The sequence below is a fragment of the Drosophila innubila genome (assembly GCF_004354385.1).
Source record: "Drosophila innubila isolate TH190305 chromosome 3R unlocalized genomic scaffold, UK_Dinn_1.0 2_E_3R, whole genome shotgun sequence".
Taxonomy (NCBI): domain Eukaryota; kingdom Metazoa; phylum Arthropoda; class Insecta; order Diptera; family Drosophilidae; genus Drosophila; species Drosophila innubila.
In genome coordinates this window covers 2,480,159-2,505,021 of record NW_022995380.1, presented here as the reverse complement: position 1 = coordinate 2,505,021, position 24,863 = coordinate 2,480,159, and the positions used below count along the sequence as shown (strand labels likewise).

Below are 24,863 nucleotides of genomic sequence, written 5' to 3'. Positions count from 1 at the left end.
TTATTAGTTCAATTTTCTACGAGAAAATGAATGCTTCTATGATGGAAATCTGCTACCTTCAGCTGTTTTCATATAAAAAATTAACGAAAATTAGGCGTTGACAGTAAAATGCATCAGTAGGTCCAAAAGGAAGTAATATTTTAGTTATACTGGATCAACGAGCATTTTTCTGGTGAACGTGCCCATTTTTAAAAAGGTTTTTTATTTTCTTAATCACTCCACAACTTTCAACCTCATTTGCCTGAAGACTACATTTCTACAGCAAGGGTCCCAGACTTTTTAATATCCCGTAGTCACATAGTGTCTTCGATAACAAAATCAGACCTCGAATCAACAATGCTCACATGTACTATAAAGTAGAATAGTCGCTACCCAACAAAAAATTACCATTATTTAATGATGTATTAACATCATATATTAGACAAACTCTTATACAAAAACAGGAAAGAAAAACGATTCGCTTGTCTTGATAAATTGACAGACTAACCAGTTCATATCAATTTACATGTGGATACTGATAAGGAATATACAATTATACCATTAGAAAAAACGTGTTTTTTGAAGTAAATGTTTTTATGCTGGTCAATCACATTGAAAGTTATTGCTTAAGAAATTTATGGTTGACAACCTATGTTCAAAACAAATAGATTTAATCACTAAATACATATGTATGCATGAAAAATATCCAAGGATATTTTAACTTCTGAACTTTTAATGGATAATACTTTATAAATGCATTAAATAAGCAACAAGTCGGCGATCTAAATGTCTTAAAATATCTGTGCAAAAACTCAAACTATTACGTATTTTGAGTGCAATTTAATGATTTAAAAAAATGTTAAACGTTTGCAAGGAAAATTTCTATTCAGGATACGAGTATGATAAAATATGTATGATGATTGAATAGCAAAATGTTCACCCTTAATCCTAAAAAATTAAAAACTATTTTTTCAATCATGTTATATGATTATTGTGATGAAGTATGTTGATATAAATTATGTTATCAAGTTTAAGGAGTAAATTAGTATTCTGGGATATAAGTAAATACTAGTAACTTGGCACACTAATTTTCATAATTTACTTAATTCAATTAAGTGATTTCAAATGTAAAAAATTAATGAATGAATTAAATGAACTTTCGATCATTAATTAAGAATATACATATTTATAAAAGACTTCTAAAGTTAATTTTAAAGATATGTGATATTCAATAAAACTGTTGTATCTTGAACACTCACCCAGAGGCACATTCTTGCGAGTGCTGGACACGGAAATGGGCAGAACGGCATTGCCCGATGTGGATGATGGCGACGGGGAGGACGAGTCACAGGAACCCTCCAGCGACTGTGCGGGCGTTGGCACTGTGGACATGTGATGATCGGCGCTGGTTATGACACTGATGCCACCGCTGCCACCTGCTGCAGAGCTGCTGCTGCCACTGCCACTGCCACTGCCGGCGCTGCTGGAAGTAGCTGCCACATTACTGGAAGTGGCGCCACCGCCACCTGAGCTGCTTGTGGCTGGACCAACGGTGCCGCCATGGTCACTGTGTGACGGAGATCTCACAGAAGCTGCCTGGTGTGGTTGCTGCTGCTGCTGCTGCTGGTGGCTGTTGTGGTGATGATGTTGCTGTTGCTGTTGCTGCTGCTGCTGCTGCTGTTGATGCTGCTGCACCACCGAAGCGGCGGCTGCGGCCGCCATGTGGGCGTGATGCACATGGGCGTGCGCGTGGGCGTGGCTGTGTAAGCTGCCAGCGGAGCCATTGTGAGCCGATCCAAGATGGGATTGTGGCTGTGGCGGTGGTGCTGATGCCGATGCCGCCACCGATGCCTGCTGATGATGCAACACATGGGCATGATGGGCGTGGCCATGATGTGAGTGGGCGTGGGGATGCACATGATGATGATGACTGTGATGGGTCAATAGCGCCGGCGTTCCCGAAGGCGGTGGCACCTCGTGCATGTGCAACGAGCGCTGCTCATCCTGTGCCTGGGCACGTCGCAGTGCCGTCTGCAATGCCATCACCCGCTGACGGTCTGCGGTCAGGCGGCACTTCTCGCAGGTGCAATAGCGGTACTTGCAGTACCGCTTGTGGCCCTTCAATGTGATTTTTAGCCCGTGGTTGCGACAACGCGCGCAATTTGGCGGAGTGCGTGGTGAAATGGAGCTGCCACTGGAGCTGGATGCCCCGCCGCACACGTCGTTCTTCGAGTCGATCATGTCCGAGTCGGACATTGTATCGCTGTTCCAGTTCTCCTCCGAAACCATGCCAAAAACAGAAGTCTATTTCAATTAATTTAGTTGCTGCGTTTTCTCAATTTATCGTGGGCGTATTCAAATTTTAATTGAATTTAATCGAATTTTAACAGCAATTTGTATGCATTTTTAATCAATTTGTTAATTAAATAGTTATGTGTAATTATTTGAAAAATTGTTATTATGCATTTAATATATTTTAAATTGATTTAAATATTTGTTGTATCTTATTTATTGATTATTCGTAGAGTAGTATGAGTTGGAAGATTTCAATAATTTGTAAGTGTCGGATTATTAATATTTATATTGGTTTATGCAATTACAATTTGATAAATTTTTAATTTTAATATTTTGTTTGCCTGCGAAAAGAAGAAGACAAATATTTAATTAATTTAAATGTTGAAATGTATTTTAAAATTATAGAAACAATTGCAAATTGATAAATATTTCGGATGTGGCATGTCGCCACGCTCTCTCGCTTTGGTAAAGGCCAACAGTGCCCAGCAAGTTGCAGCTGTACATTTCCCGTCTATTTTACTCGTGAGATAAACTCTCTTGGCGCTTTCTGGCGCTGATGTAATCAAACACAATTTTACAATTTCTAGCACAAAACCAAGCGAAATAATTCGTAAAACTTTAGAAACATTTGCTTATTAAAATGCTATTTAGGCGCTGCTCGTAACGCTTCGTTTGAATTGGCAAACAAATTGCATTTGTTTTTATTATGGTCAAGAATTTTTCAATATTGTTCTAAAAGTTTTTCACGGATATATGGAGCGACAATTGTGGGGGCGTTTTTAGTTGCAGTTTATTATAACTATTTAGTTATTGTAACATTATCAAATTTTTATAGGTTTGCATTGCATGTAGGCGGACAATTAAATAAAAAGCAGTCAAAAATGTTGTTCCAATATTTATATTATCATTATTATACCCCATTTTGAACGTGTCAAAATAGACCGCAAAGTGATGAGATATTTTGTTATGGATATCGGTTACAATTTAAAGGCGGGTTTAACTTTGAGGTTGTAGTATAATATTTATGGTTGTGGACCTTATCTAACTTGTTATATGCATACTTATTTAATTACACTAAATAATTTAATTGAATCACTTTTACAGTCTTCCAGAATGAAATGTAAAAAACAATATTTAAAATGAGGATCTCAGTATAGATAATTTGTTAAATAATTAATTTATTTATATTTAACATCGTTTTTTAATGGTTAGGTTAATCCTTAATTGCTAAAAACTTATTAACAACTTTTTCAGGTAAGTGATAATAAATTGAATTTCTTAAGTAATAAAATAATATAGTATAATGATTTAATTGGAACTAATAATTTTTTAATGTAAAATGATGATTATTGATATATTTATTGAATAATTGATAGATATTTACCTTGTAAAATATGCAGATTGGAATAGATTAATGTTTTTATTTGTTATAATTTTTTGCTAATAGCTGTTAAATATTTATATGAATATTTTGGTTGATTTTGTATTGATTAAGTTTAAACTTTTATTACTAAATGTTATATATAATATTGTTGAATATATTTTTTGTGCACACACATAAAATTCGTATATTTATTTATAAAATGTTGAAATTTTTTTTTTATTATTTTGTAATATACTCGCAACAACGTTGAAGTTATTTATACTTGTTAATATACATATGCTTCACTATTCATTCAATTAATATTGTCACAGAACAAACAAAAAATCATTTAAGAATTAGTCGAGCGATCGCCGCCGGCAAAAAACGCTCACGACCACAAAAAACAATAAATTAAATTCCAGCGAAAAAAATTGTAATTCAGAATGCAACTAACTAATATTAGTTAGACATTGTCACTAGTTGAAATCGATCTCAATTTGCAGGCCTTTTCTTTCACACTTAAAGACGGTTCGCGTATCGCGCGCTTGACGAGCTGAGCTTTTTCTGCTTCGGCGTCTGCTGCTGCTGTGACTGCGATTGTGACTGTGACTGCGACTGCGACTGCTTGCTGTTCGATCTGAAATCTTTGGCGTGCGCAAGGCAACTCACATTGGGCCCCAAGACGCGGATGCAAAGAACTCAAAATCACTGAGCGCAGCCGGCAGCGAATGTCCGTCACTGTATGTGTGCTCATTTGTGTGAGAATGTGTGTGGGTATTTGTGAGAATTTGTATGTGATGTTTGGCTGTGTTTGGCTACCGACCTGAATGCGACTGAATGCAACGGGCAACGAAACGGAACCAAAACTAAGAGAGCAAATGCCGCTGACGTCGACGCTGACTTTGACTTGGACGTGGACGTGGACGTCGACGTCGCTGCATTTGGAGAAATGCTTTTGGGGGGCTGTACACTCACACACACACAAGTACATATATACACCACTTATACATAAACAACTCCAGTGCCCCTCTCACGAGCACACACGCAGACATGCAGGCGCTCCCTTGTACATAGGCAGCTTCATACACATTGGCTGCTTGGTGCTGTCGTGTCGTTGTCACTGTTGTTGTCATTGTTGTTGCTTCTGCTTTCGCCGGCGCGACGCGTTGTGGTGCTGCACTTTGTAGTTGCTTCGCTTTTGTTGCTGTTTGCTGTTGCAGTCCGACGCGATACTTCTGTTGCTTGCAACTTGTTTGAGTTCGACTCGGTTCCAGTTGCATTGCGCAGTTTCCTTTAGTTTCTGGTTTGCCGGCACTTCAATTTCTTTTCTTTTCATTTATTTTTTGCTATATTCTTCATTTGTTTTGGTTATTTGTTCGCGCCATGGGACGCACATGCATACAAGCATATGCAAGTATGTACGACAATGGGAATGCAGAGGTTATCAGGGACTTTGTCAATTAGGTCGGAATTATCAATTTTTTTCTGTTACCCACATTTCTTGTTTCGATACATGTGTATATGTAATACTCTTTATAGGTCTAATAAACTTAAGGAAGTTTATTTGCTCTTTTTCATTTATTGACTGATTTTTCAATAAGTTGTATTGCCTGATTCTACCGATCTTTCGTCCGTTGGTACATTACGCTACAAATGTAAAAATGTGATCCCGTATTCGTATTCGGAATGTAAGGTCCATTCCAAGAAGTTTTCACCAAGAAACCAAAGTTATAACATCAAATCCATGTCCGCGCTTAGAAGCATATTAAGGTGAAATTTTCGACCGATCGTTTTATAAATTTTAAATTTTATAAAATCTCTTCACAATTTTCCTGTCATTTGAAACCATTTATTTGATTTTTTACAGGAACGCTAACTTTTCTGTTGCTTTTAGAGATTTGTAGAATAGATGCGAATTTTCGTATTTTCCGGCTTTCACTTTTTATTTTACCTAATTTATTAAAATTTATTTTCGCAATTGGGCAAAGTATTAAAAAGTTATTGTTTTTCACTTTATCGGACTTAAATTTACCAACTAAGAGTAAATTCATCACTCAAAATTTTGCCGAAAATACATAATACATAAGAACAGGCTAAAGATATTCTCTATGGAAAATCTTGCTAAAATTTAAAACCTCACGAGTTACGATTTTTTTCGGAGCTTTTGGGCGTCCATTACCTTAAAAAAAAACATTATGCAGGCATGTTCCACAATTTTGAACAGCACAAAAGCAAGGAAAAAGGAAATGTCGATGCCTTCTAGAATTATAATAACAATTTTGATTAAATAGCTCTGTTCTAGCATTAAATAGTATTGCGATTTTTGGTGTGTCATTTTGGTCATAAGAAAACATAGCTGCTGTCATTCAATCTGTAGTTTAGCTTCCTGTATGTTTGTCTTGTCTGGCCTAACTCGGCGTGAAAGCGACCTTATGTGATAATGTCTGTCAGATTAACTAGGATCTTTTCTACGCACGCATGTACATAAGTATATATTAAATACCCGTGAAATCTTGTAAAAAGTTTAGTCATTTAATTTATGGTGAGCGACCCTAATAGGTTAACTACAAAAATGCCAAAGCTTAAATTATATATTGAAACAATACAGCAAAAATAATAATTTGTACTTAAAGTACAGTGTATTTTTTTATTCATTTTTAATCAATTTCAAATTGTTTTTTATTAGAAAGTTCAATGTTTTCAACTCGATGTTTTATTTTTCGAAATATAGACAGCTCGATATAAAGTTTGGAATTACATCACTATTTTTAATTAAAGACTTCAAACCAACATATGAAAAAAGTTAGGTTTGGTATTTCGAACCATATAGCGAGACTTAAATTCGGTTCGTGAACCGGATTACATATCCGGTAAAACCAAGTATTTTGTTCGAGCCATGGTTCCTTTTAATACAAAAAAATAAATTTATTGTTTAAACTGTTCCTTAATTTTTTAAAATCAAAAACTAATTGAGTGAGAGTGTATGCTCTGGATTTCTGTCTTATAAGAGTTTACTAAGTTAAGAGCGCGGTAATTGAGCATGAACGATTCGCGATAAATGAACACCGTTGCTCTGTTTTTTTTTTTTTGCAATTCTTCCCCACTCTTTCAATTCTCCCTGCACTCTGAGACGCCTCTGCACTTGCGACCACTTTCCCTCCGGCCACGGCAAAATGTTGTACCTACGGCCTCTGTATTTAAACAGTGCAGACGATCGCTTATCTCGCATGTCGCTACTAATTTGTATTTGCGTAGAGAGCATTCAGTGAGTGGAAATGAGAATCCAGTGAGTACCCGGTGAGTACCGCGTGAGTACTCGGTGTGCGCAGAGGGAGTAACCAACAACAATTCTATTTAGTTAATTATGTGTCGATCAACAACAGGCAAGAACTGGCTTTCGCTCATACGATCATTCGGAGCGTGATCTGAGATCGCAATCTCTATAGTTCCGATTCCATGCAAAGATATGAGAATAAACATGAAAGCGTTGTTTTTCAAAACCATTCATACTCTATCAAATCGACATGAAAATTGACACGAACATGAACCATATATTCAGAAACGGAATAGTTTAGTATTGGCTGTCTAAAGAAGATCCATCAGCAAAAATATAAGGTATAAATCGAAAATATCTGTATATTTATATTATAACCTTCACATATAGTCTCAAAATGAATTCTTATTAGGAATGGTTAGTGAGAATTAATTAGAAAAAATTTAAGAGTGTCTCTGTAGTTGTATCTTAGGCACTGCTGTCAAAAATCGACCGTTAAAAAAGCTGAGCTTAAAAAAAAAGTAGTATATTGAAAAGAGGTAAGTAAATAAACAAATGCTAAGCGTTTTGCTTTAATTTAAAAAACTTTAAAACCTCCTAAAAACCTGTCAGCAATGATCTTAGAAGTTGAAAAATTTGATGTATTTAGTCCTTGCATGGACAAATTATGTTTTAAGGACAATTGGTCTTTTCATTTTATGATTTTTAAAAGTACTGTTCCTAACAAGAGTTTTGATACCAATATTGTCAGGCTCAGAATAAAACCAATAAGGATATGCTGATAATATTTTTTATTATTTTTTTTTTTTTTTTTTTTTTTTTGAAAAGTAAAAAATAAACAAAAAATTTTAAACTCAAAAAGAGGGGAACAGGAATTGATTTTAGAACTTTGTTTTTTTTTGTGAAAACATCTTAGAATTAAAAATCGATTACGAATTTGGGTAACATTTTTCAAATTTTTTGGGCCTATACAAATCGATGCAACCTAATGGATAAAATTTATTTATTATTTATTATCTAAATTGTATCACGGGTATTTCAAAGTCGGCGTGGCCACTGTAGCTTTGTTTACAGCTCCAAATAACTGATTGAATTAAAGCTATGCATTCTATACTCTAATCCATATTACCAAGCCCGATCTTTAGCTCTTTATTTTTCGTTAACTTCAATCAGGTAATTGTGGTTATATGCTGGATTAATTCTTCTTTTAGGCTTATGTCATTGTTGGAATAAGCCTGTTTGCATTTTAGTGCGTCTTATCTCAATGCTTTTCATAAAGTATCTTGTATCTTGTACAATTTTAACTTCTCTCTCTTTAAGACCACAACATAATTTATTCAGTTACATGATTCCATTCGAAATGGAAGTTTGACCACAATCTACACTTTAGTTATATGCAAATGTAAATTTAAAATATGACTTATTTGGCATAACTATTTCCTGTCTCTTTTTTTGCAGCTTTCGAATGCGGACTTCAAGACTCTACTAAACAGAACATTTCTTTTAAGCCAAGTCAATGGCAATTACTAGAGTTTAACTGTCACTCTTTTGCCAGTGAGTGTGGCAACTAAGATTTTTGGACAGGCAATTACCAGGTTACAACCATGGGTTTTGGATAGCGGGAGGGGGAGGGAAAAGAGACAAAAGCTACAGCATAACTCAATGTTTACTTACCCAAAAACAATGGATGAGAAGAGGAGGGAGGAAGAGAGAATCGCTCCAGGCAAGCGGCCATAAATTTTCGAAGTGGCGCGAAGTTTGCTGCACTTTCAATGAATCGAATATTTATTCGAGGCGCTCTTAACTTGCATAACCTAAAAGCAAAGTAAGAGAATAAACAAGAGCGCGAGAGACACACAGAGAGTGAGAGAGAGTATCGTTGACATGCCAAATAAGAGAGAGATGGAATGAGTTTGCCGATCTCAGGGCACAATGATCTTGTTGTGGAACTCCAAATGCTTGCCAACTATTTGGAATACAAGTTTGCTGCTTGTTTTATTCGTTTATCACTTGATAATTATAATAATCCACTTACTTATAAACACAAAGATAATGAAATGGATTTCCGACATTGAGACACGGACATTATCACATAAACATCACATCAACAATTTCAACCGCACTTCCATCTTAATATTGTATGTCGATAGATCACGACGTTTATGAATACGAGTACGAAAACAAATCAACCGCTAAGAAAACTAAACAGCGAGCAATACAAGCGTTAAGGACGATCGTTACGAGCAAACTGGTTGTAGAAGCTTTGAGCACAGATACCGCAAACCACGACCGACCATTCGACTGCCTCAACATGTGCTTTTATTGGAATTCGACGGGGTCTTTCGAGTCTCATCTGACAACTGCGAACTGGGCGAATAGCGACTGGGTACTGCGGACTGTCGTCTACCGACACCAACTTGCCTCCGGCATTGCTTTTCTGTATTTGCAGTTAAGTGCAACGCGAAAATAAAGTAAAGGGGACTTCGGCAAGCCGACTGAGGAATGCACTGCAATCACTCACTTCATAGTGATTGTAGCACTAGGGAGTAAATAAACAAATAAATAGTATCTGCAAAAAAAAAATTGATACGTTTTATTTATACTGAATCTTTAATAATAATAATAATAATATGATAAGAATACAAAATAATAATATTAATAATAGAACATGGATTCTATGTAGGTAATAATATTATTTTAAAATATGTTCTATTTATGCAAATATGCTTAAAATAAAAGGTATTAATTTCATTTTAATTTTAATAAAAAAAGTTTAATAATAAAAGTCTTAATATAAATTTTTAACTTGAATTTAAATTATAAATGATTTTTTTTTTGGTGACGGCTTTTATTGAACTTATATAAATATAGTAAGTAGAGAAAAATGAATTATTTACCTATATATATTTTATAATTATGCTCATATTATTATAACATACTTATAAAATTTGGTTGGGTTGGTTTGCAAATCTCCTGTTCAAAATCTGAAAGTCACAGAATATAGAACTGCGAACAAGCGAATGAAAACATTAGATTCCCATGACACAACAATTTTCTTGAGTTGAAACTTGGCGGGAAGGCGTTTCCGTAACACATCTGTATTAACACTGATTACTATTTTTTATTTATCAAAATTTTAAATTTTATTTAAAAAAATATGCATCTTTTAAGATAAGCAATATGTGTAAATTTGTATTAAAACAATTTTTATATTTTTATAGACAATTTTCAAAATCTTATTTTCATCACAATTTTTGAAGTAAATTGCAACAAATTGCTATTTTTATATTCTATTTCAATAATCTAAAAATATTAACGTTTAAAACAAAATCAGAAGTCTAACCCATATAGCCTGTTGCTGCATGTAGAGCGCAAAAGAGATGAAAATATAGCTGCAGTTAAGAGAGATGGAAAAGAGAGACAGAGAGATATGGAGAGAGCAGGTACCGCATGCTATAAGCATTGCTTTTACCGGCTACACTCAACGCTCAAATCTTGCTGTGACTCTCTATCTACTTTGCGCTCTTTGCCTCTCTTTCTGTCTGCAATGAAACGCTCTTTCTTGCGCTCTGAGGAACACTTAAGTGGAGCAACTTTGTTGTCGTACATTGACGTTTGCATCTGTGATCAAAGTCGCTCTCCCCGCGATCGACACAACAACAACTGCCGCCTCACATATGGACTTGGGGAAGCTTGTGTGATAGCACTGCCTTTGCATGTTGTTGGATAAGTTGGATCAGCTGCCCAGGGGCATGTTGTTTTTGTTGGCGACTCTGGATGATAGATGTCCTCAATCACATTTTAAAAGCTTCCAAAATTTGCAGAATAAGTATCTGATTATTGCAACCTGAGATGTAATCAAGTTTGGAATCATTTTTAAAAATTATAAGCTATAAGATTTATAAAAATTACCTGAAAAAAAAAATCATTTAGTTCAATTAACGAATAAAATTGCGGAAATGTGAAAGACTTCTTAAATTGCTCCAAATTTGAAGAATTTGCTTAAAAAAAAGTATCTTTTGGATGCACGGTGCGAAACTCGTTTGCCATTTGGGTCGAGAACAGAACAAAGGGCAAAAGACACAAGAATTACTTGTGGAATGAGAAATAAAAAGAAGAGTAGTAAATATTTATTTATGATTTGCGATGAGAATTCTCACATGCTCGCTCTTCGATTAACCTTTTATTCTGTTTGGTTAACTCGTAGCTGCTTCCCTCGCTTCATAGTCTTGTATTTTAACTATATTCGCCGCAAAAGTCAAACGGTGGCATTTTCACACTTTTATACAAATTGACGTTTTGCTTTCGCCAATGTCACTTACAGCCGCACTGCAACTTAGATGACGCGACGTTGCATGCTGCATGCTGCATGTTGCCTGAATGCAGAATGCGAAATACAAATACCGAGTGTTGATTGCTGAGTGCCCTCCTTCCCCATCAGAGTAATTTGAGTTATCAACCGCAGACGCCAGTGGAGACGATGCCACACCGCAGTCAGCGCTGACAGCGACGCAGCATCCGCTGAGGTGAGTAATATACCCTGTAGAACTTTGAAGAACAGAGGTAGGCTTTGCTATCTTGTCGTTGTTAGTGTGAATGTGTGTTAGGATCTTACAGTATCTTACAGATCTTAATTATCAATATCCGAGTTAAAATGGATAATTCAGTTCTTCTTAAATTATTAAAGATACTGTGTTTTAGGTTTCTATTTAAAATTTACCGCCATTTTTCAATATCTTAAATTTCATCATCAATATATAACGCCATTTTTCATTATCTTTAATTTCATCATCATGACAGAATCTAGAATACTGCAAGAGTATGGATTGATTTATCATATCTACACCCAAAAAAAAAAATACTGTCTTTCGGGATAAAATTAAACCAATGCGAAGTCATAAGTTTGGTAATCCCAGATTTTCTCAAATCAATTTAAGCGCGATTTTTCTTAGCAATATTATATTTTCGGTGCTCTATCAGTTCTTTTTTTTTTAGTTATATTAAATATTATCGGCTCTTTGATATTTATATAAGGTGACGTATTCCGAATTTGTGCGTTTCATAAATAAATTCATCAGTTCTCAGTTCTGTTCTCGGATCTGTTCTCACTCAAGGTGTCGTCGTCCCTTATGTCCAAAGCATTTTGGGATGCATATTGAAAGTCCGCCTCTTTTAAATGTTTTTTACAATTTCTTATATTGGAATCGCGTTTTCTTCCCATGGCTGCCTTTTCTTTTGCCTGTTGCCACAAGAATGACGTTGCTTTAATTTTTTATCCGGCACGAACAACAATATTGTATGAAAATGTTAATAAATTTTAAGTTTGAAATTAATATGAAACTCACGCTGCGACATTTGTGTTTGTTATGTCAAAATATGAAACCTGACTGAGAACAGTTTTTGTGAATACGTCATAGTTGCATAGTTGAAGAGGTGAACATATTTAAACTGATTACAGGGTATTTTGAAATGCAGCAGAAAGAAGTGGTGCATCAATATACCTCTATTAATATGGGCATTGTACAAATGTGCAGTTAGTACAAGTTATTTGTTTAGTTCTTGAGCGCTTTACTTTGGAACCCGACTTAAAAATATCTTTACGCCCACTTCGATTGCATGGAATAAGATGAATAACAAGAAGAAGATGAAAATGAAGTAAGAGAAAAAAATAATAAGAAGAGTGAGAGAGAGATAAAAGTTTATTAGCATGCAGAAGATGAATAAATATCTTAACTTATTCCGATTCTTACTTAGCATTACTTACTTACTGCGAAGTACTTTGAAACGGAAGTTAAGACTTTGTTTCACAGATCTGCAGGCAGTTATTTTGCATCATTTGCAAATAATGGATTCTACATTAAAGTTGATTAGTTCAGAGTCCCTAATAACAGTGAATTAAACGTGAGCTCGTGAGTAAGAAATAACGCACAACGATCTGATTACCAACTTTTTAAGGCGTTGAATGATCGTCAAATATTTATCGCCTTTTTTAAAACCAATTTTTGGTAATACTGGACGCATTGGTCGTAGTTTTTTTTGTTATTCGAGAAGCCCAACAAATTGGACTTAATGACAAATTGAGTGCCAAAAAAAATGCTTCAGTCTGTGCCAAGTTGCGTAGTTAAGTAATTTAAAACACACGATCCAAAAATCAAAATAAAAAAGATATACACACAAGATACACGCAAACTCACAGATACAAAAGGCAATCTGCATATAAAAAGCAACAAAGGACAAAACCTTTTAACCAGCCAACTGAGAGGGTGGCAAGCCCATAGAAGGGGCGGGGCGGGGCGGTGCGGGGAGGGCAAGGGTAATATTAGAGCATGGTCGAGAAATTTACGCTGCATGCAAATTGAAAAACAGTCGGGAACAGTCGCTTGTGGATGGACCTGGATGAAGGTGCAAAACTGGATGGAGTCTCAAAAGTTTGGTATGAGCTGATTGAGCGCCTGGTTGATGCATTTTAAAACAAATTGGCACAGTTTGTGAAAATGGACGTGTATTGTTGTTCTTCCTGTTGTTGTTATTGCTTGTCACTCAATTAGATGCAACTCATTTACCCCGACACATTTGGTCGTCATTTGTGTGCACAAAATGTTAATCAAGGCCTGATGGCGTATTTTAGGCCAACTAATAAGTACGACACCCACATAAAGTAGACAGAACGAGTAAAGGATATGCGACAAGAGGGGCGGGAAGATGGAATCGGGTTTGGCGAAATGCGATGAGAGCTGGCCAACAGTCGCTCCAAATTAATATGCAAAATTTATGCATGGGAAAGTTCAAAACAAACAAACAACAAAAACAACAACAACAAATCAAAAAAAAAAACAGGAACAACACAAAAACCAAATGCGAAACGCGATAAATAAAAAATCAATACAAATTAGCAACGAAATGTTTTTGTTGTCGGTCCTCTTGTTATTGTTTTTTTCGCTGGTGTCGACAAGCCAAACAACTTATTATGCTTAATCCTTGCCTGATTCCTTGAGTTTACTTTTTCCTCACTTAACGTACATAAGTATATTTAACCCCACAGTAATCAGAATCTGTCTTACAAACTAATGTATACTAATTATTTTTAATGACTTAAGATAGAGCTTATTTTCCGCATTAGAAATATCATGTACGATCCTTATTGAAGACAGCTATCTGTGGGGTCTGAAATATTGATAAAATAAAATATAAAAAATATAGAAAGTACTCTGTAGCTTTTGAAAGGATCATCTGTCAGATATGAGGTCTGCCTTCAATTTATTAATCTGTAAAACAGATCTTGTGATTGTTTTCAACCAGAGATAAATAGTAAAAAATAAAAATTGAAATCAAGGTGAATAAAGCTCCTTTAATTCACCTTGGTTTCATTCATATTTTTTTACATTTTATAAATATAATAAAAATGGGCAAAATGGTCAAATGGTGAAATCCGATAAACAGTTAAAATTATATGGTTAACAACCTTTTAAATAACCAGCACAAAACGAATCTGTAACTCATAGCATATATTCAAATATACAGAAAGCTTTGTACATTAATTTATATTAAATATTTGATTGAATGTAAAGTCTATGGCAACTGTCTGACAAGGAAATAAAGACATATGTACAAATATATTGAGCTGTCACTTTTAATGAATTTCAATGAATTCATTTAATTAAACTCATTTAGGAATAACATCTAGTTTATAATAACATTCAATTTATTGATCGGAGACAAGAATATATATTATAATAATGCAAATTTAAATTAAATGTAACTTTTAGGAACAGGTTACAAGGGTTAAGCTGGCTGGTGTGGCACGGTCACCGCATGTTGCACGTTGCAATTAAATTAGTGCGGCTCGTGTCGTGCCGTTTCGAAGCGAAGGGATGTTTGAAGGTCTGTGCTTGACGACTTGCTGATGGAAAAGTTGTTGCGACGAAAACAATTGCAAGTGCAAGTGGTTGGGTGTGTTGCGTGTGTCTCTCCGACTGTAACTGTATCTTACAGATAATTTTCCCAGATACAAATGCACAGCGGGCTGACCAAAAGTTTTCCATGATGATGACAATGCTGCTGTTGATAATGATGATGACCTGCGCAACAATAGTTTGCATCTCACAGATACAAATGCTAAACTTTCATCTTCTCCATCTGGTTGTTGTTGTCGTTGTTGTTTCTGGCTTGCCGCAATCAACTGCACTTCATGTTGCGGTTGCCTTTAACATCTTGCCAACCATAACCATGCGAGTGTGTTGTGCCTGTGTGTGTGTGTGTGTGTGTGTGTGAGTGTGTGTATCTAATCACATTAGCACGTGCGCATATCCTTTTTGGCCCTGTGTCCGCCTTCTGCAAGGATGCTCCCCAGGCTGCAATTGCCATTGGCAAAACTAAAAACATTTTGGCCGCTTTGTTTTTGCCTCATTTCGTTTTGTCGATTTTGATTATTTGTCTGTGGTTGCGTTCTCCTTTTGTTTGGCTGCTATGCTAACTATTTGGATCTCAAAGTTGGCCCACACACACACACACACACATACATACACCACCCACACACTCACTAACTCAAAGTTATATTCACGTATGCCATACGCGTTTTCTCCATTGCAATTTCTTTCGTGCGGTTCAAAATATTTCAACAAAGCAAAGCCAGTTGAAAATATCTGCTCGTATTTTGAGTTGACTGATTAGATGTCTTACTTTTGGGATATGGTATATCAATACAACTGTAATTTGGCGGGTAATTAACACAGATTATAATGTGTGAAAGCTTAGCTTTTGTTAATTGAAAATAGTAATAAAAAATGAAGTATAATAAATAAAATAATATTAATAAAAAAAATAAAAATTAGATATAAAATTCAGAGAGAATATGTTCTTAGATTATAAGTTCCCTTGGAAAATTAATTACAAATATACAAAAAAGAATAATGTATAATAAAGTTAATTTAGGTCAAAAAGCATAGATATGACAAAATTTATCTGTTGTACAGCAATATTGTTTCGATTTTAGCTAAGAACAGATTGCAGGGTATCTCCCAACACTATCAACAACCTCTCACTCCTTCAAAAATCAAATATTTAAAAGTATTTCCTCTTTATTGATTTCACATTGGAGTGATACTATTTTATAATCGTTTATATTTAAATAAATACTTTTTAAAATTAATAAAATTTTAAAAAGGAAGGTTTAACCTATTTTTAATAAATTCTTGAATTTTCAAATTATAGAAAAGCATCCCGCGTAAAATGACAGAAAAGGCAGAAAATTGTCAAAGATTCCAGAGTTGAGCGCCAAAAAAAACGTTCTCAAAACAGACAAAAGTGGGCGCCAAACAAGCTTCGCAAAACAGACAATAGGTGGCACTATAAATGCTTTGCAATACAGACAAGAGGTGGCGCCAAAATGATCTTTGAAAATTCATGTGTCGTTGATTAACACTGTTAAGAGCATACTAACAATACTAGTCTATCGACCGACACTCACATTCTGTCAATTTAAATTCTGGCGGGCAATTTAATTATTTAATTTTGCAGTAAGACAATAATTAAGAACACAATTTTAAATCGAAAATAAAATAATAAAGATGATAACTTAATCAAACCTTTTTAAAATTTCTAGTTCAAATCAGAGGAAATACCAAAGTATTGTCTGTTTGGTTTTAAAAGTAGATTGTGACGTCACAGCTATATTAAAAATCTTCCTGTATCTTTGTCGCCTCCAAAGTTTAGATTTTTGTTAAAGTACAAATTACAACATCATTTTTGAAATATAAGCACTGATTATATATTTATGCAAACGGTTAACAAACTTTCAAATTTATTTTTCATAGATTTTAAGCATTTCTGTTTGACTTTGTTATTTTTTTTATTGTCAGCAAACGTATTTCTGTTTAGCGACTTTTAATCTCAACGGTTGGAATGCAGTTCAATACAGTATTAAGCATTATAATGTTTATATATATTTTGCTGATTATTGTTATGTTTCTGAGCTTTTACTCGGTCTTCACCGGGACATAGGTCAGCACTATGGTCGAGTACGCTGAGACCTTCAACTCGTTGAGATTCACCTTTGTCGAATGGGCCAAGTTAGTAGTGGCATTGTTGTTAAAGTTCTCACTGAAGTAGGAAACGGTCATCTTCTCAGGCAGCTTGTGGTCAGCAGTAAAGTTGCATGGCTGCGGCAAATCGGTGGGATTGAAGATGACAAAGTATCCAGGACTGCCAGACTTGATTCTGTAAGATCACAAGAAATATTATTAGCAATTGAGATAGACAAAAGCTTATTTTAAATTGAAAATGAATGTTTCTAGTGTTAATTGATACCTTTGCCTTCAATTGGTAGCATTGAAAGGGAAACAGATGATTAGAGATTAGAATTATGATCAAGTAAATGTGATGTGCTTACCTGGAGTAAGCGGTGAGATTGTTGGACTCTAGGACCTTTAACTCGCCGTGCATGTAGGAGGGCGATAAACGCATCTCCTGGATTTGGCTGTAGGTATCCTGATTGACATTTGTGTACTCAATGGAGTCCACTGGGACGACAGGGACTCCGGGCAATAGAGACATGAACAGGGCCAAGGCTGAGGGATGCTTGCCTGTGTCCACGTACACGTCGCCAAAGTTCCATTGCAGCCAACTGGCATTGCCTGTGTCTAGGAACGTTTGTTGCAACTGCTGTGCCAACTTCTTGTCCGACTTGGAGGAGCCGATGGTCTTTATGAAATCACCATACATGGGTAGATCGACTCCAAAGGAACCACCCGAATTGCTCAGCACATAGGCTTCGGGGCGAATCATGTCCTCAGCCACCGAAAGGAAGGCATTCGCCGAAGCATTCTTCACAAAGCCCAAATAGTCGTAGAGCACATCGCCTAATCCGTCCTGGAAGGTGGACTGCGTATGTGTGTAGAAGCCGTAGTCTATCATATTCGGATCCCTGAGTGTATGCGCGACTTCCTCATCTTCAAGTTTATTGTTCACCAGGAAGAACTTGGTGTTCTTCAGCCGGAATCCAAGGACGCCCAGACCAATCAGATGCTTCAGCACGCTGCCAAGCTCCTCTCGTACCAGCGTAGAGTTCATCTTTAAGTCATAGTGGCCAGCCTCGAACTGTGAGAGCACATAGCTGCCCTCCAGTTGCTCCCAAGCGCTGGTGTTGCCGCCAACCTTTTTCCAGTTGGTTGGCTCGCTGCTCTGGCTCACCCAGACAAATGCAGCACGCTTCTCCTCGTTTACCAAAGCATCCTTGAACAGCTGCGAGTCCTTGCTCACATAGTTGGGCGTCAGATCGAGGATGACATTCATCTCGCTGGACTTGTAGAGATCCACAAGCCGCTTGATCTGTGCCTCCACATCCGGTTTCTTCACCTCGTACGTTAGGATTGCAGGCAGTTCGTAAATAACACCAGATGCGTATATCTTCTGGGCGGATTTAACATCCTCCGACTTGGCGGCATCTACGTTGCCGAATTTGGCATGCAGGCCACGCTTATACCAAGCCAACGGCTGTGGAGCAGCACATTTGGGAGCGCCAATAATGATGAGAATGGCGCCGACCAACATGGCCACCCAAATGGCCCAGAAGCCCACGAAGAAGATCCAACGCAAGCGAACCCAGAACGGATCATTGGCATATTTCAAGAGTTCCTCCTTGCTCATGCCAGTGAATTCCTGAAATACATTTACTTTTAGTTGTAGATACATTTGAAGAGAGGGAGAGAAAGAGAGAGTTTCCTTACCGGCTTGCCTCCGTTGAGGTTGCCAATGTCAATCTTGGCATCGCCGTTCTGATGATCGCCCTTAATGAATTTGACCTCATCGCGACGTTCCGTTAACTTCTCATCGCCTGTTCCAGCGCCGAGCATTTCTTCATCGGCTCCATCGGGCACAAAGTTCTCTTCCTTCACCATTTCCTCTGATAAAGCTGTCGATTAAAGCGTATAACAGAAATTGTATTTAATCAGCATCAATTGAGCTTAATAATGTACTTTCATTAAGTAAATACTTGTGTGCATATACATACATACAGTTATTCAACGAATTATTTTGACAAAATAATAATTTTAAAAATATAGTTAAGTTAATCTCAATATATTTTTTAACTATAATAACCGAGCAAATCAACAGTCCTGCAAATTAAATATTTTGACAAATGATAATTTAAAATATATTTTAATTCAATTAATCTCAATATTTGTTGTACCTATAAGCATACAAGAAATCGAAAGTCTTGCTAAATAAATAGTGTGAATTTTTCTATTTGTCCAAACAATTTCTCGACGCACTGTGCATGGACATATTTATGTACCTAAATTATGTACTGCATGAATGTATGTTCTCTTTTGTGAACTGAGCGTGACTTTCACTCGTACTTTGAGTACAATTTGAGGTTAGAACTTGTTGAGCTGCAACTTAATAGAATAATTTGCACAAATGCACGTGATTTTTAGAATAAATATAGAACGTATACACCAATCGACATAATGAATATCTATAAATAATCTTTATGCTGTGCTAAATTCTCTTTTCTCTGTATCTACATATGTATCTATGTATCTATGCAATGCTGATGACGTCATTAGTTGCCACGCTTGAACTGTTCTTGGTTTGTTTTCACGTAAGCTTACAGAAAATCAATATGCATGCAACACATTTTCTTTATCTCAGATACTTCCTGATAAGCAACTTAATATGCCACACCCTCAAGCTTAAATATGTTTACTCAAATATATTGCAATTCTTACATCAGCCAATTGATATAGTGTAATTTGAGCTTGAAAAAAAAGTATACATACCTTTGCTATTTGTGGGCAGTTTATCTTCCGCTATAACCTTATAAACCTCCGGAGTGTCTACCTCCTTATCGTTCTGCGGTGGTACTGCGAAAAAATTGTATTAGAAAATTATAAACGGCGAACAGTACTGCCAACTTATCGGAAAAATAGCTGTTTCTGGTTGGAGAGCATTTGAAAAATAGCTGAAATTACGATGCAAAATGGCTAAAAAGGTAGCAGAGCTGTCAACTCGTTTTCAAAAAAATTCGACCTTTTTATTTCTAATATCGAATTAAGAATTTTCAATAAATTGATCATTTATTGCCAAATTATTGAAAAACAAATAACAAAATTTAAAACATCTGTTGATCCGACAGGCAGATTTGTTATTTAAAACGTGTGGCAGCCCTGTGGCAGAAAGCGATGTGGCTGCCACTACGCGCCAAGCAATAAAATGTTAAGATTATGTTAACTCAACGCGACCATGTTAATATTATCTGTGATTTAACATAATTTGGGCATTAACATATTTTGGACTGTTTTTAACAAGAAAACTTTTGATTTAATTGTATAAAATTTATAACATAATGTTATATGTAGCTAAATTTAATTTCAAAGAAAATTTAAATTTAAATATAGTGGTCACTTACCTGAAACTGTTACTGGAAGCGTAACCGAGCTCTGTAATAATACATTTTCATTATTATTGTGAAAAGCTAAAGCAAAGTAATCTATAGTTTTCGTTAAGTGAGGAGCGATTCTGTTAGCTGCTCTTTTCATTATATGAAAAATGAATGGTCAAAAAAGGTGGCAGCGCCAAAGTACGCGGCTAATTTAAATTTACAAAATTGAAACAAAACATTTATTTATGAAAATTATGATTAAACTCACCTTATTACCAGCGCTGATTCGCTTAAGCCGTGACAACAAATTCATTGTATATTAGTTTTCCTTTAAACTTGTTTAACGAGGTGTTTAGCTGAAAGGAAAGTGAATTAATTAAGTCAAAGGCTTCACACCTTAGAAAGTTTACGCTGATTTCCTTGATGTCCTTGTTACTTTGTATTTGACAATACTTATTTGATATGATTATATATATGAACAGTGTCTGAATAAATTTTTCAGTTTCCTTTGTTTTCTATCCAATCGATCTGCACTGTTATGCGAATTTCACTCACTTTCCAAATTGTCACTTTTTTCGCGTTTCTTTCCGATCACTGACTGCCCGAATGCGGATCTGAAGCCAAACTGAAACTGCAACAAAGTGCGATTGAAATTGGGAGCTCTGAGATTGGAGCTCTTTCATCAACGTTGTTCTTGTTGCGTTGCTGTTGTTGATTTAATGCATTTGATTTAATAATAGCGTACCCACCATCCACTGGGAGAAGTGAACACAACGCTCTGTGTGCGCTCTTAAATTACAATTTATGTGCCTGCAGCGGTTGGCTGCCTGAAACTACCTGGTCCAAAAGCGGGTCCGACTAAGCCTCCTCGTCTTACCTGAGAATGTGAGACTCGGCAAGTTGCCAAGCTTCTTTGGGCTGGTCTGGTCTGGTCTGGTTTGCTCAGAGTTCGGTTGGATTGGGTGGGGCTGTGTTTTGAGCTGTGGACAAAAAAGTGCACTCGTCGGCGCATTCCATGACCAAAAATAAGACAACAAAGCCATTTGAAGAGTTTGGCAAGTTGACGGCAACTTTCAAGTTCGCAGCTCTTTTTAACCTTTCGAGCATGGTCAAAAGTTGCGTTTAACGTGACTCGAACTTCAAATTAATGCCAGCTAAATTGATCAATTTGATTTCATTATGTGACATGCAAAGCCGATTTAAAGATTAGACCTATTAAAACAATGGCCCAGCTTACGGCCTATAAATATGGCATTCAGAACCAAAATGATCGGATCAATTCAAGCGATGGCTTTCCACGTGGGACGTCTGTTGCTGTTCTCAGTCCTCATCCTGCTGCTGCAGCTGTGCATTGAGTGTGAGGGAAGGCCAAAGGTAAACTCATCCTATCTAAAATAGCAAGAGAACTAGAATGCGGTGATACATTTGCAGGGCGATGGCGATGGCGATGGAGATGGCGATGATGATGATTCATCCTCGGAGGAAACTGTTGAGGATTCGGATGAGAGACGACGACGCCGTCGGGACACCAGCACCAATAATTCCATTGGAGGGCGTGCTAGCATTCCTGGTCTGCCCGATCCGGCGACAATTATTAAGATAGCCCAACTCTTCCAGTCGGTGGGTGAACAGATCGTTCCCATTCTGCTGGAGGCTGTGCTGCCAGTCGGAGATCCAACTGGGGACCGATTCACCAGGGACTTGCAACTGCTGAAGAATGCAAAGCGCAGCCTGGAACTCTACTCCGATGAGCTACAGTCGAAGGTAGTTTAATGTTTCAACATAAATACATGCTTTAATCGACCATTCTTCAAAGAAGAATACTTTTAATTAATTTTCCAATTTGATATATACACCATAAAATCCTGGTATCTTTTGACAATCACGATCGACGTCGTAAAAAATGTAGTTCAAGAGAACATCTGTGGTTGTCGGAAAATTGCCATTGCACCACAAATTTCCCGCCACGATGTTGGGCACAAGGGGAAAAATTTCCTCAATCCCGCAAGCCGTTTTTAGACGTAACATTAATTTATCCATTACGGCCTCAATAATGTAAGCAGCCAAGTTTTCCGCTTTGTAAATCTCATCGCAGTGATCGTGAAAAGCAAATTTGACAATATTTTGTGTGTCATTTTTTGGAGAGTTTAGAGTTGTATGTGTTGAATTGGCTTTATCGTTTCCGTCCACCTGCAGCAGCAACAAGCTCAGCACTATAACTTTTATAGCACGCTGTCAATTATTGAAATGTTAAAATAATTTCCTGATGTATGTAATATGATCTTACCATCTGTGTAAAGAATCGAGCACGACTTAAAGTTAGTACTGAAATTCTAATAATATACGCGAAAGTCTTTTAACCCTATCAAATTCAATTTTGTAGCTATTAGTCGAGCTAATTTATATACCCAGTGCATTTGAAAATTGGGTATAATAAACTTGTGAAATTCCTCGTCAAGTATTTAAAAACATTCTTTAATATATATTTACGTTGATTTATCTCAGGGAAATAAATACACATATGTTATGTAAATGCATTTCAATTGAAAAATGCATATTAATTAATTTTAAAAGTTTATTCAGGTGTGTTCTATAATTGTATATTAGCGCTAAAGTAACCCAAAAGCTATTGTTGGTGTACCAAAAAAAAACAAAACATTGCTTTTAAATGTCTTAAAGAATTTTGAGAGATTTGACAAAATCAAATATTTCTTAAATTTAACTAAAATATCTTTAAAATTGATTTAAGATACAAAAATAAATTGTTCGAAAAGATTAAATCTCTGACATTTTAGTAACACCAACATTTCGAACGGTTGTTTTCAAAAACATTTCTATTCAAAACCTCTAGAGATTTCTGGAACACACCTGATTGTAAATAAATTTAATTATATCATACATGAATAAATGTTTGTAATAACATATGAAATGCATTTTGATAATTTTGGTAATATATCTATTTTAGTTCTCTAATATGTTAATTAAAGAATACTTTACTTAAGCTGGGTAGTTATAAGTCAAGCATTTTCACTTTTTTTTTTCGCCGCAGCATGCGTTTTGGGAAATTTAATTAAATTCTTGAAATATTATAGTGCTTATCTTTTGCAGTATGAAATATGAAATGGTCTAACTTTGTACAAGAAATACTTGAGCTTGCTAGTTAAGTTCAAGTTTTCTGAAAATTTTCACTTGTTATTCAGGGTTTTAATTAGTTAAATTAACTAACTGTATAACAGAATTTCAGACAGCAATGACACTTTTTCGTATGCCTAAAAGTATGCATCGAAAAAGTGGAATTGGTTTTCGTTTTCAACAGTTTATTTGTTTAAAGAAGAAACTTAATTTATTTGTGGTGGGGAGGTATCGTATTAAAATTGGGGCTTTGCAAATGAACGGTGCAATAAATGTTTATCTTTTAAGGTATGACAATACAGCTTCTATTATTTTTATTATCTTATATTTGGCTGAAAATCTGCACATTACATTTACATTTGTAGTTATTTTGTAAAATACAGATTGTATTTTGCTCGATATTTGAAAAGTATCTTTTAGATACAAGCTGTTTTTTTATCTCCTGTGATATCCACTTATAAATGGATTTTGATAGTTGAATTTTTGAAATGACTTGACTAAGACTCTATCTCATTTAAGTGAATTTTTCTGCCGATTAATAAGTACATTCTATTATTATGTATGATTGTCAGCTCTTGGTAAGCTGACGGCATAACATGTCCCCAGTTCTTGCAGACAATGTCACATTGGTTCGACGGCGCCGAACTAAAAAAAAACGTGGGATGATGTTTCATGTCCAATATGTAAGTTCTCAGCTGCTGCGGCAGCAACCAAACTAACAACTGACAACTGGCAACTGACTGAATTGCAACTGCAACTGCAACTGTCGGCAACTGTGTCTAAGTGAATTGTTGTGTTGACAAAAGCAAAGTAAAGTAAAGCAAAAGTTAATATGCTCGGATGCTTGGGCTGAGCACTCAAGTATTTAAACATTTGCCCGCTTGTAATTTGAGCTGCATGCTTGAGCATTACGAGTATCTATCCATTTTGATGTGTCTCTGTGTGTGTGTCTCTCTCTCTGTGTGTGTGTGTGTGCGTTAGGAGCATCCACACATCCTGTCCTGTCCAGTACCAAGTGCCAAGTGCAAGGCAACCGACCAGAGTCAAGGCATGTTCGGCATGCGTGCATCATGCTGAAATCTTGTTTGTATCTTTAAGATACTTTTGCTGTTCGTTGAGCGCACAGACGGCTCTTTATTTATTGTATAAACAATTTCGTGACTTTGTTGTTTATTTTCTTTCTTTCTTTCTTTCACATTTTGTTTGGCCCGTCGTTCGACATACATAATGGATGTCTTGACTCAACTTGGCAATGCACTTGCCTCATTGCCTTCCTTTGGTTTCTCACCTAAGTGAACTAACTTATGAATGCAGTTTTCTGAGTTTTGGTCAAAATGGCTAAGCAAATATGTAAGAAACTTCAGCTGAGTTCAGTTCAGTTCAGTTAACTACTAATTTGTGTTCAGTATCGCTTTTTCGAGTGCTAACAGAAATAACTT

At 36.0% G+C, this 24,863-nt stretch overlaps 4 protein-coding genes across 8 annotated transcripts in view; 1 reads left to right on the top strand and 3 right to left on the bottom strand.

The window, feature by feature from the left end:
- The window catches only part of LOC117790277 (protein doublesex), a 43,079-nt gene extending 40,484 nt beyond the window's left edge, over window positions 1-2,595 (bottom strand). Inside the window, exon 1 of one of the 4 annotated variants that reach the window (XM_034629668.1) lies at window positions 1,239-2,595. In XM_034629668.1, coding sequence (XP_034485559.1) covers window positions 1,239-2,268 — 1,030 coding nt within the window. In that variant the 5' untranslated portion in view covers window positions 2,269-2,595. The remainder of the gene's footprint in view (window positions 1-1,238) is intronic. The other 3 variants (XM_034629669.1, XM_034629670.1, XM_034629671.1) reach the window with 3 other exon arrangements.
- A 14,144-nt stretch (window positions 2,596-16,739) lies between these two features.
- Window positions 16,740-19,820, bottom strand: LOC117790278. The gene is made up of 4 exons (XM_034629672.1): window positions 19,691-19,820; window positions 18,635-18,819; window positions 17,299-18,566; window positions 16,740-17,126 (listed from the first exon to the last, which is right to left on the bottom strand). The coding sequence occupies exons 2-4, from the start codon at window positions 18,803-18,805 to the stop codon at window positions 16,886-16,888; spliced, it is 1,680 nt and encodes a 559-aa protein (XP_034485563.1). The 5' UTR covers window positions 18,806-18,819; window positions 19,691-19,820; the 3' UTR covers window positions 16,740-16,885.
- A 1,749-nt stretch (window positions 19,821-21,569) lies between these two features.
- On the top strand, window positions 21,570-22,113 carry LOC117791043 (antennal-specific protein OS-C). 2 transcript variants are annotated; one of them, XM_034630670.1, is made up of 2 exons: window positions 21,570-21,666; window positions 21,730-22,113. In XM_034630670.1, exons 1-2 carry the CDS (start codon window positions 21,580-21,582, stop codon window positions 22,063-22,065), a joined length of 423 nt encoding a protein of 140 aa, XP_034486561.1. In that variant the 5' UTR covers window positions 21,570-21,579; the 3' UTR covers window positions 22,066-22,113. The 2 variants fall into 2 exon arrangements, with proteins under 2 accessions (XP_034486561.1, XP_034486560.1); XM_034630669.1 differs by having other exon boundaries at window positions 21,724-22,113.
- LOC117791044 lies at window positions 22,068-22,587 on the bottom strand. The gene is made up of 2 exons (XM_034630672.1): window positions 22,580-22,587; window positions 22,068-22,524 (listed from the first exon to the last, which is right to left on the bottom strand). The coding sequence occupies exons 1-2, from the start codon at window positions 22,580-22,582 to the stop codon at window positions 22,123-22,125; spliced, it is 405 nt and encodes a 134-aa protein (XP_034486563.1). The 5' UTR covers window positions 22,583-22,587; the 3' UTR covers window positions 22,068-22,122.
- Window positions 22,588-24,863: the final 2,276 nt, after the last annotated feature.

What these genes read in the sequence shown, in the direction of transcription:
- LOC117791043 (XM_034630669.1), top strand. Translation starts at nt 21,580, where the DNA reads ATGGCTTTCCACGTGGGACGTCTGTTGCTGTTCTCAGTCCTCATCCTG. An exon ending in AGTGTGAGGGAAGGCCAAAG is followed by an intron (nt 21,667 to 21,723) that starts GTAAACTCATCC and finishes ATACATTTGCAG; the next exon opens with GGCGATGGCGATGGCGATGG.
- LOC117790278 (XM_034629672.1), bottom strand. Translation starts at nt 18,805, where the DNA reads ATGGTGAAGGAAGAGAACTTTGTGCCCGATGGAGCCGATGAAGAAATG. An exon ending in ACCTCAACGGAGGCAAGCCG is followed by an intron (nt 18,567 to 18,634) that starts GTAAGGAAACTC and finishes AATGTATTTCAG; the next exon opens with GAATTCACTGGCATGAGCAA. An exon ending in AATCTCACCGCTTACTCCAG is followed by an intron (nt 17,127 to 17,298) that starts GTAAGCACATCA and finishes GTGATCTTACAG; the next exon opens with AATCAAGTCTGGCAGTCCTG.